The sequence below is a fragment of the Malaclemys terrapin genome, chromosome 2 (genome assembly GCF_027887155.1).
Source record: "Malaclemys terrapin pileata isolate rMalTer1 chromosome 2, rMalTer1.hap1, whole genome shotgun sequence".
NCBI lineage: Eukaryota > Metazoa > Chordata > Testudines > Emydidae > Malaclemys > Malaclemys terrapin.
The window spans coordinates 221,602,658-221,615,083 of NC_071506.1; the positions used below are offsets into that span (position 1 = coordinate 221,602,658).

The 12,426-nt window shown below is 38.7% G+C and overlaps 1 protein-coding gene across 1 annotated transcript in view; it reads left to right on the top strand.

Annotated features, from left to right (window-relative positions):
- TBC1D5 (TBC1 domain family member 5) overlaps positions 1 to 12,426 on the top strand; it is a 286,376-nt gene that overhangs the window by 186,489 nt on the left and 87,461 nt on the right. Inside the window, exons 14-15 of the mRNA XM_054020011.1 lie at positions 3,405 to 3,490; positions 11,642 to 11,901. Coding sequence (XP_053875986.1) covers positions 3,405 to 3,490; positions 11,642 to 11,901 — 346 coding nt within the window. The remainder of the gene's footprint in view (positions 1 to 3,404; positions 3,491 to 11,641; positions 11,902 to 12,426) is intronic.

Here is a 12,426-nt window from a genome sequence, read left to right on the forward strand (position 1 = left end):
ATGTAATAGTACTTTAAACTGCCTCTCCCTTTGATACCAGTAAGCCTCACGGGAATTTAAACAGGCCCCACTGAAAGCAATACTTGAGCCTCATTCATGTGTTCAAGTTAGATCATTATTCCTATTAATGGCTTTAAGTGCTTAGATAGTAGATCAGCATTTCATGCCTTGAATTGCTTGTAATTTCTGCATAAATATGTATTTCAAGAAATTGCTCCACATGATCTTCCAGAAAAGAAAGTAGCATAATCCTTTCTTGATTTGTTGGAAGTTGGAAAAGAAACACTTTATTTTTGCTAAAACAAAAAAGCTATGTCCAATTTCTGGAAACAAGTTGCAAAACTGGGCATGTGTGATAGCCTTGTGAAAGTGAATTTTTCAATTGAATCTGAATCAACTGGAAATATGCCAGTAATTTTATCCTCTTCCTCTTCTTGTACATTGGTTCAAATGGTCATCAACTCTCATAAAGAAAAATAGAAGTCTATTACATTTGTAGGAGAAAAGTTACACTATTTGATTACTAGCAGAGTAGTCCTAGAACCATCAGTTATCCTCATCGTGTCAGTTCAGATTTGATTATCATAGAAAAGCATTGAATTACCAAACCAGAGCAATAGTAACAAAAGCTGATTCATTGTTATTGCTATCAGTTGACTTACAAGCCATATAATGGGATAGAGTTATGCAAATGTTGTTCTAACAAGAGAAGAAAAATGTACGGTGACCATTACAGTGCAGGTGACAGAATAAATGGGAATTTTTTTTTTAGTGCTTGTCTAATAGCCTCAAGTTTTTATAACACTACAACCAGTATATATTTAAAAATGTTTAATGTATTCCTATAGGGGGGTATAGCGGGGTGGTTAACCCGCTCCTGCCCTGAGGGGTTTAAAGATGGCCCTGAGGGAGGGCAGTTGGAAGGGAAAAGCTGCTAGGCTGATTGGGGAAGTAGTTGAAGCTGGGCCACACCCCAGTCAGGCCCAGCTGGCCCTATAAAGGCTGGGAGCCAGGAGCAAGGACACAGTCTCTCTCTGCATTCAGAGGAAGAAGGGCCTGGCTGCAGGGAGGTAGAAATAGAGTACCTGAGTGGAGCTGGTCTGGGGAAAGGCAGAGGAGCTGGGGAGCTCCAGCCTGGAAAGCCCTAGGCTGCGGCCTAGCATTGGGCTGATAGGTACTGGGGGTTGCAGAGGGCAGCCCAGGGGTAGGCAAAGGCAGCAGGTCCAAACCCAACCTTGTCAGTGATGAGTAGGCTGATACTGCAGTCTGCCCCAGGGCGTGGGGGCTAGACGATGACTGGCAGTAGCCTTATACTGAGGTGAGGTGGGAATAGTGGGTGGGGGTTCCCCGGGGAGGGGAGACCCTAAGACTGAGGGGTTACTGCCAGGGGGCAGCACCCAAGGTAAAAGGGCACGGGGTCCAGGGAGGGACACGGGGTCCAGAGGACAGGCGGATCACCGGCTTGCAGAGGGCACTCTGGAGCTGGAACCAGCTAATTCCCGGAAGTCACCAGCAGGAGGCACCGCCAGGCAAGTCCGGACGTCTACAGGGGGAAAAGTAATTTAATACAAAGGTAAATCTGACAGCATGAAAAAGTCAGGAAATTCTCACTGAAGTGTTCCATCACCAACTTTAACTTTGACCCCAGAAATCCTTCTGGCCCTTTGATATCTATTGACTCTTCAACTTTAACTCTTCTTCCTTTGTCATATGCATTGTACAATATTCTGTTACTTGAAATATACACCCCACGTACTCCTAAAAACATGAGAAGGCTAGTCAAAAAGGAAGTTTCCATCAATTCCCTGAAGAGTGATGGAGCATGGGTTCCCCAGCCCATTACAACAGTGGGCAAGGAAAATGAATTTCCCACATGTGGAGATGGGAAAGCATATAAGGGAGTTTTCCATTCCCTTGTGTACTCCCAGCACATCAAGATGAAAATGTAATGTACTTTTTCCTTGTTTAAAAAAAAAAAATTCAGAAAGCACATTGATTAATAAATTGTATGTATTACAATAAAGACCAAAAGAGTGAGGTCAGTATATTTCAAATTAATGTATAAAAGCAAGAGGGGAAAAAAGTTTTAAAAGAGAATAAGTTTGTAACAGAAATCTTTCAACAGGTATTTATTTGTATAAAATAGTGCAGTTTTATGCACTATATTTAGATTATTGCACAGAAAAAAATTATCACTTTAATAGATATTCTATTTTATCATATCTTTTTTTCTCTTGCATTTTAACTTCTGATGCAATGGAAATGTATTACTTTAATTTATCCCTTTGTTGATTATTCATAGGGTGGAGGGATAGCTCAGTGGTTTGAGCATTGTGAGTTCAATCCTTGAGGGGGCCACGTAGGGATCTGGGACAAAATCAGTACTTGGTCCTGCTAGTGAAGGCAGGGGGCAGGACTTGATGACCTTTCAGGGTCCCTTCCAGTTCTATGAGATAGGTATATCTCCATGTATATTTATTTATAAAAAAAAAAGGGCTATGCTGTACTTCTGTTTAGTTGGATGCCTATTCAATTTATTTTTAATAATATGTATTTATATAGCACTTTACACCATCAAGCATTATCCCTTTGAGCTAAATTAGTGTAAGTGGACTCCTTGGTACATAATTCTGTGCGTATAGGTTCTTCAGTATTCCATAGAATATTAAGTCCCAAAATAGGTAATTTCAGTGCTACTTAAGACAAAGTATATCAATACATTAGTTTATCTGAGTTGAAAATAGGGACGGACTAAGACTAACTCTGTTTTCAGCATTAATTGTGTACAGGATAGTGCAACGGGATTCCTGGCCTAGATTCTGAATACTGTGAGGTTTTGGTGGGAAAAAAGGTTCTGTGTGCCATCTAGTGGATATATTTGATTTGAGCAGCAAAACATAATTCTAACATGAAACCAATCTTTGTTTAACTAAAATGTTCACTAACAAGTTGGTACATTAATTTTAAATTAGAAATTATAGCTTGTCCTTACTATTAATGTTTTATTTAATATGATCTCTTTATAGGTAGATGTTTTAGTGATACACTTCTATCGTCAGAACTAGAGAAGGGATAAAACTAGCTTGGAACCAAACTTCCCCAGAAAGTTCAGATCCAAACTCGAACATTGTAGCTCAGTCCCCTTTCTACATGGATGAGTGTATGCTTAGTTATGGTATTTATACAACAGTCTTAAAGTCATCAGATGATAACAGTGGGATCTAAAATATTTCAAAGCTGGCTTTCCTTTTTTATATATTGTTCCTACCTTTATCAATTATGGTCCTGGGAAAAAAGAAATGAGTTTTTAATCTATAATCCTTATTAACTTTTATATTGAGACTGATGCCTAATTTTTATTAAATATTTTCTAACTTAAAACACTGTAACACTCTTTTCTGTAGAAAAATCCAAGACCGGTGACTTACCAATTCCAACAAAATTTAGATTATTACAAAGCACGTGGAGCAGACTTGATGAATAAAACCCGGTAAGACACTTTCATATATGTTGCATTTTAATTAATACCTTACCCCAAAATAGTGAATATTTTATACGTTGCTTTGATTCAAAACAAGCAGTATGTGGAACACAACTGAATATTATCATATTTTAGAAATGTAGGGCTAGAAGTGACCTTGAGTCATCATCTGTTCCAGCACCCAGAGCTGAGGCAGGACCATGTATATCTAGACTATCTCTGATGGATATGTCTAACCTGTTCTAAAAAGTCTCCCATGGCAGGGTTTCCACAGCCTCCCTGGGAAGCCTGTTCCAGCATAACTATCTTTATAGCTACATATTGTTTTTCCTAATATCTAACCTAAATCTCCCTTGCTGCAGATTAAGCCCATTACTTCTTCATGTCTGTTGCCGGCAGAACAAGAACAATTGATCACTATCCTCTTTATAACAGTCCTTAACATATCTGAAGACTGATATCAGGTTCCCCCTCAGTCTTCTCTTCTCAAGACTCAACATGCCCAATTTTTTTTAACTTTTCCTCATAGGTCAGGTCTTCTAAACCTTTCATCATTTTTGTTGCTTTTCTCTACACGCTCTCCAATTTGTCCACATCTTTCTTAAAGTGAGGCTTCTGGAACTGCACACAGTCCTGCGTCTGAGGCCTCAGCAGTATCAAGTAGAGTAGAACAATTATCTCTCATGTCTTATGTACAACACTCCTGTTAATACACCCCAGAATGTTAGCCTTCCTTGCAACTGCTTCATGTTACTGACTCATGCAATTTGTGATTCCATATAACCCCTGGGCTCTTTTCAGGAGAACGACTGCCTACCCAGCTACTTCTCATTTTGTAGTTGTGCACTTGGGGTTTTTTTCTTCATAAGTATAGTACTTTGCACTTCATCAATTATGTGAAATTAATTTTTTAATCTTTGCACAATCAATATTATTACAAAGAGTGCTATATTCTAGCTTACACACACTCTCTCTCTCGGGCTAGGGTCTTGTCTACAATTGCACTAGCTTAAAACTGGTTTAGTGGAACTGGTGCAAACCACTGTGTAGACATTCTTCAGTCTACCACAGCTTCTATCAATTTATCGTATTCCTTTGAAACTGATTGAAGAATGGCACACAGCGGTTTGCACCAGTTCAACTAAACCAGTTTAAAACACATCCTTGATTAAACCAGAGATCTAAATTCCATTACACTAGGCACTGTACAGTCATATAACAAAAAGATGGTTTCTGCCTCAAAGCCCTTAAAGTCTACGTATAGTGAAAGGATAGAGGGCCAAATCCTGCTTGCCTTACTTATGGTTTTATTTCATTGAAATCAATGGGTCTACTTTCGTGGTAAGGAAAAGCACAATTTGATCCTTAAAATACAAAGATGCATTTGTAATACCCATGTTTGTAGTGCTATGTGACCAAAAAGCTCTGTTTTATTGGAATAATCACTGTATAAGAAAACTACTACAAATGTAAAAATTCCAGGATGGGTTTAATATTTGTATTTTTTATCAGGCTTAAAATGAATTGCTGCTATCCCATAGGTTGCAAACTTTGGATATTGAAATGGTGGTTATGGAATGTGCTGCCATGCCCATGCTAATCTTATCATTGTAAAATAAATAAAAGGGCCACCCATCCTATTTTTCACACACCTCTCCTATCTAATACAGTGCCCGCTTGCAATGTGCAAGGAATTTTAAATTTTGAGGGACTGGAAACATAAAAAGCTTCTTTTTTCTAGGTTCTCTCTGTGCCCTATGATGATATCAAGTGACAATTTGTGAAAAAGACAATGATATTACATCACAATGTGATTAGCAGCATTACTGTACTATGTCATAATGTTCTAGTTATTTGTCCTGTTAACAAACTTAGGAAGATGGCTATCCAGAGGAGGATGTCCTGCCCCAGGAATCATGGTGTTCTTTTTGTATTAACTGAGCCTCATTCCTTGATCTGTAGGGTCCATATTCTTGCTGCTCCTGCATTTTGACTTGTAGCATGGGGACTTTGTTTCTTTCTGGTGGACAGGGAAATCCCAAAATATAGTCTCCACCTGAGCTGTCCTATAGAAGGTTTCAGAGTAACAGCCGTTTTAGTCTGTATCTGCAAAAAGAAGAACAGGAGTACTTGTGGCACCTTAGAGACTAACAAATTTATTAGAGCATAAGCTTTCGTGGACTACAGCCCACTTCTTCGGATGCATATAGAATGGAACATATATTGAGATATATATACACACATACAGAGAGCATAAACAGGTGGGAGTTGTCTTACCAACTCTGAGAGGCCAATAAATTAAGAGAAAAAAAACTTTTGAAGTGATAATCAAGCTAGCCCAGTACAGACAGTTTGATAATAAGTGTGAGAATACTTACAAGGGGAGATAGAGTCAATGTTTGTAATGGCTCAGCCATTCCCAGTCCTTATTCAAACCGGAGTTGATTGTGTCTAGTTTGCATATCATTTGCTGTAGTCCACGAAAGCTTATGCTCTAATAAATTTGTTAGTCTCTAAGGTGCCACAAGTACTCCTGTTCTTCTTTTTGTCCTTTATAGAAGATTCTACAACCTCTCTTCTGCTACCCTCCAAGTCTGCATTCTTCGTACAACTGTTTTAGGAGGCCCCACTGCAGTTTGTTATATTCTCTTTCTCTCTCTCTCAGGTATTCTCATTGCACTGCTCTTTAGTGGAACACCGAGGTACTCTTTTAACTCCTACAGCAAGACTTCTTGACCAGTTTGCTTCTCAAGAGCCCCTTGGTCTCTTTTTCAAAATACAGGATCTTTAGAAATTCTGTGTCCTACACACACTTGTGGTGTGCTGCAGCTGCTTTCTGCTGTGTCTCAGATGGGCCGTGCTGCAGAAACATTTTAAAGTATAATTGTGGGACTTATGTGACTAGTGGCTCTCCCTGCAGCTATCGTGAAACTTGCATGATAGCAGTATTGCAGCTGCTGGCAAAGCTTGCTTCCTGGAAGGAGAGGATTCTAATTAGAGCTGTCAAGCGATTAAAAAAATTAATCGTGATTAATTGTGCTGTTAAATAACAATAGAATACCATTTATTTTAAATATTTTTGGATATTTACTACATTTTCAAATATATTAATTTCAATTGCAAAATAGAATACAAAGTGTACAGCCCTCACTTTATATTTATTTTTGATAACAAATATTTGCACTGTAAAAAAACAAAAACAAAAAAATTTCAATTCACCTCATACAAGTATTGTAGTACAATCTCTTTATCATGAAAGTTGAACTTACAAATTTAGAATTATGTAAAAAAAAATGCATTAAAAAATAAAACAATGTAAAACTTTAGTGCAAACAAGTCCACTCAGTCATACTTCTTGGTCAGCCAATCACTCAGATGATGTAAATACTTTACAACGCCAACTACAAAAGTGCCAGGCAAACGCCTGTTCTCACTTTCAGGTGATGTCGTAAGTAAGCAGGCAGCAGTATCTCCCGTAAATGTAAACAAGTTTGTTTACCTTAGCAATTGGCAGAATAAGAAGTAGGACTGAGTGGACTTGTAGGCTCTAAAGTTTTACATTGTTTTGTTTTTGAGTGCAGTTATGTAACAAAAAAAATCTGCATTTGTAAGTTACACTTTCACGATAAAGAAGTTTCACTTGTATGAGGTGAACTGAAAAATATTATTTTTTTTATCATTTTTAGAGTGCATATATTTGTAATCAAAAATAATATAAGTGAGCACTGTGCACTTTGTATTCTGTGTTGTAATTGAAATCAATATTGAAAATGTAGAAAAACATCCAAAAATATTTAATACATTTCAATTGGTATTCTATCGATATAAGTGCGATTAATCACAATTAATTTTTGAGTTAATCATGTGAGTTAACTGCAATTAATTGACAGCCCTAATTCTAACTATTACATGTGGCACTGGAGGATAGAGCGCTTTGATTCTGACACAGCGGCGAGATGAGGACAGACACATGGATGGATTTTAACTGGCAGGACACCACATTCATTAAGTTTAAACACAGGGGAGAGCCAAAACCTGCCCATCATGTAGGGGTTACAGGGCTCCTACTATATAACCCATAACTGTGAGTGGATGTCCTCAGCCTAACCCCTAGGACTCTGCTCACCCCACAACGGGGACAGAGGGTGCAGAAGGGTGGGGACCTTGACTGGTGAGGGCCACAAGCTCTGAACTCGGCCCAGGAGGGCCACAAGATCTCACCCTATTCCATGACCTCAAAGCCCATCACCAAAATACCAGGTCTTTTATTCTTTTAACTGCACTGGAAACTGGCCACAAGTTGCGACAAGTTAACTCCACCAGATAGCTGAGTTGGGTACTAAGCACATTCCTCCGTAATCTACTGTGGCATGAAGGTGCTCAAGGGCTGTGAAAAACTCCCCAGGCCTCTGCCAATTGTCCCTATTGGAGAAAAAATTCCTTCCTGACTCCCATGCAGGCGATGGGCTAGACCCGCAGCATTTGCCAAACTGTTTTCCCATTTCAGGTTCAGGGATGATCGGGTGGGACTGAATAGAGCTGAAAAAGAGCATGGCCCATGCTCCAGGTGAAATCCTGGCACCTGGGGAATGCTGGCCAATGAGCGGCACTCCCTGCCCCACATCTGGCCTGTGGGTTCCAGAGACTCCAACAGGGAACAAGTTACCTAGTTTCCTTATTGAGTCTCCTTTCCTTGCTGCTGGGGCTATCCCCCTTCGCTGCTGGCCCAGTCAAGTTCCTCCACCTGTTGAGGTGGGTGGATGGCATATGGAACTGGTCTGGGTGCAGCTCTTAATTAGGTTCAGTTTCTGCTACATGTAGTTTAAATACTTTATAATTATTTGGGGAATAGATGAAGGGTCCATCTACTCCTCCCTACCTTTCTTGCCTGTAGGCAAAGTGATCAAAGGATTCCTCTGGTACCATGCTGGTGGCAAATATTATAATTTATTTCATACAGTGAGGTACGTCTCTTACCACTATATAGTAATGGTGAAATACTCCTAGAATACTGCATCAGACCCTAGTGCCTCAGTATATCACAACGATGTCAATAAAATGGAGAGAGTTTACTGATAAGAGCGAAAATGATTAAGGAGTTGCCAGAATGACACATGATGGACGTTTAAAACTACTAATAAAGACAACTAAACTGCTGGTGGGAATATAGCTTCATTGCAAAGGAAGAGGATAAATACCAACGTGGTAGAGGAATTGTTTAGCATAGGTCAAGGAGGGAATAACTAGGAGGAATGGATTTCAACAAAGAAATATTTAGACCGTATCATTTCAATAGTTTTGTACTTTGATATACTCTCCCAAAAGACATGTTGGCCTCATTAAAAAATATACTGAACAAAGCACTGGAAAATATATCATTAGGGATTGGGTTTTTTTATCTTTAATTTCTGAGATTCTATGATACATTTAAAATATCTTTACAAATCTACACTATATTGCTTAATTTATTGTTCTTTTAAAACTTTTAAATGTGTCATATTCATGTAGATTTTTCTCTCTTAATGGCTACTTACTGACGAGATAAGGCTTTCTTAAAACAAAACATTTTCATCTTAGCAGAAAGCTGAAGAGATTGAATCATCTTGTTTAAAAATATACCATTCATAGTCAAGGTCAATGATGCTTATTGTGATGAAACAAAATTGTTTGCTTCATAGATTGTTCTCACGTCTCCTTGACATTCATGTTTTTAAACCGATGTCTTACTTTTAAATGCATCTGCTGATAACTCTATAATATAATCAATCCTCATTTTTCTTGTAATTGTCGTGCATGTTTGATACATTTTGATGGCTCAAGTGCAGCCATTGATCCATGTTTAATGGCTTCAATCATCCTTTGCACTCGTATATAAGCTTAATATACTACTTCAGGTGGTAGGAAATAGATATATTGCCCTTATTCTTCTGAACTTCAATCTGGTATCAAAGCATCTCGTCCTGCAGACCTAATGCCCTGTCACTGCTTGCGTTTCTTGAAACTGCAACGTGAGGAAAACACCACATAACTCCACTTAGGGATCTGACGGAAAAAAATAGCATCAGCTTTTCGTGGCAAGCCATTAAAGTACCAAAATCATTGTTTGGCTGCTTGTGTTTGTGTCCTGAGGTGATCATTGCCAATGCAAGGTCAGTTCATAAGAGACCTGAATCCTGGCAAATGTTTGAAGCTGAATAACCAATTCTCATCTAATTCTCACATGATATGTAACAGCCTTTTACAGTTATGATTTAAAAAAAAAAAGTCCTCAAACAACATTGCAGACCTTTGGGTCTGAGTTGGGTGGTTTTTTTGTTTTTTGGGGTTTTTTTGTTAAGTTAAAGGCACATTCAACCTGTCCCTCTCCTACTCCTCCCCGAAAATTCTAAATAAATATTTCTCCTGTGTCACCATCTAATTTTCATGTTCTGGTGTTAACTGGCTATGTCAAAGCATCAATGCCTTTGTTGCTTTCACAGCCCACCAGAGAGCAAGGCTTCACTTCCCTACTAGCACTTATGGTCTCTGCCAATTCAATTACTGTATGTGATCAGTCAAGATCTTCAGAAATTCCAGGCCTGGTTGTCAGCACAGATAAGTCATATCCATGATTCCAGGACGTCCTGTAACCTGTCATTCTCCTTCCAAGACATTGTATAGCCGGTAGAACTGTGGGGTCCTGGTTCATGAGGGGCTCCTAGGTATGATGATAATACAAATAATTGTTTCAAGTTGATGAGGATGTCTAGTCTAACGCCTGGTCTCAGTACTAAATGCACTCAGAGCACTGAAGTCAGAAAGTGTACCAAGTATATCAGAGTCAAGACTCATGGACCGAGCCTTAATGCTCTCAGCCACCAGTGTGTGCCCTGAACAAATTTCCTTGTTCTTAATGATGCAGTTAACTTAAGTGCATTAAAAATAGCCACTAAAGTTAAAAACAACAGAGAACAATAATAAGGATTACGTTATGGTATATAGATCCAATCCTAAAATCATTATTCAGACCGGATCCTCTGTGGCAAATACTTAGCCTCGTATACACCTCAAATAACCAAGTTGAGTTTAATATGAGGTGGGAGCAAAAGAAAACGAATGTCAATTGTCAGTATGTTCTGAAGGACTAAACCTTAATTTCCATGAATTGTAGCTTCTTAGAATAAATTCAAATTGCACAGCATTTGCCAAAATCTAATGTTTCCATTGAATGGAGCATTTTAATTTCCCATTCATACTTGGGGTGAAGTTTTCCTCCAATAGGTAAAACAGCAATTCTCAAACTGTGTGGAAAAACTGGCTGGCAATATGGTGGCTTTCTTTGTTTGCATTTACAAGGACCGTGGGATAACATTCCTTCACTCACAGAAAGAGGGGATACAGAGCTCGCCACTTCATTATTACAGTGTTCTTTTCTGGGCAGCTCATGAGGTGGAATGATCAAGCCCAAAGCCGTTGATGCCATATTCTTTAACTGAAGTAATGCTTAGCTGGATTAGCCAGAATGAGAGCACACTGCATAACACAAATGGAGGAGCAAAAGACTAACACATCCGAAGAAGTGAGGTTTTTACTCACGAAAGCTTATGCCCAAATAAATCTGTTAGTCTTTAAGGTGCCACCAGACTCTTTGTTGTTTTTGTAGATACAGACTAACACGGCTACCCCCTGATACAGAATAATCAGAATAGTAATACACATGCCATACAGTAGTCTAACTTTTTCGAAGCGCCATTCCGAAAAAAAACATGGTTTGTACCACAGTTTATATGTGGCCTGGTTTTACTAAGAGTCAGTGGATGCCATAAAAATGCGCAAACTATCCTTGCTCCATAATGTAGCAGTAGTGCTTTTGTCAACATATTACAGCATTCAGTATGGGTGGGAATACAACAAAGTATAAATACTCTTTTCAGTAAAAAGCTTTCAGTTATATTAAACTCCATCATGATCACCCGCTTTGCAACATTCTCAGCATTTGCCCCCTGTTGACACTGTATTTGGATTTATGCACAAATTCATGTGTGCATGTAAAATTGTATATGTGTAATGTCCTTGTGCCTTAGAAGATTTTTTCCACTCTTCGTAAAACGCTGCATATATTTGTAATGCTCTATAAATTACTAATGATCGTGATATTTTCATTTCCATTTTATTTTTCAGTGCCAGTGCAAAGGTTGCTCCACTGAACATTAATAAAGTCTCCAATAGCTTGCTTAATTTTGGTCGAAAGCTGATTGCCCCAGCTATGGCTTCAGGTAGTCCTGCAGGCCCAGCTATTAGTGCTAGCAGCAGCAGCTTTCCTTCTGCTGTAATGCCCATCAGGAGCACTGTGGAGCCCCTCCAGCACCAACACCTGCAGGCACAGCAGCAACAGCAGAGAATGATGAAATCGGAAAGCATGCCAGTTCAGCTGAGCAAAGGTAAAAATGAGACATAAGAAAAGACTCCAGGTGTGGCATGGAATTCCACAAATCTCAACAGGAATCTTGCAGTCAAAAATTAGCCCAAGAGGGAGACATTTTTTATATTGATTTTTATCTAGTATTTCTATAGATTAACATTGCTGTAACTGAAATAGTCAACTTGCTGATAAACTTAGACATATTTTCTATGTACTGTGGTATGTTTGCACCTTAATGAGATTCAGTTTAGAAATTATGGCCGTAGAGAACATACAAATAGGATTTTTCCATCTTTTAAAATGAACAAAAAATGTTTATGGAGGAAATAGTGGACAAAACAACCTAACACTAAATCTTACCTGTCCCTCTAGATGTTATTTTCTTCTCTCTTCAATGGCTAATATTACATTTTGGGCTGTATAGCTTTCCTCATCGTTGACTGGCTATCAGACATAAAGCTCTTGTGTAACAGTACTAGCTGAGTACTAATGAAGGAACATAATGTTACTGTAAAATGTTCTGTGATTGATCCATATCTCATTC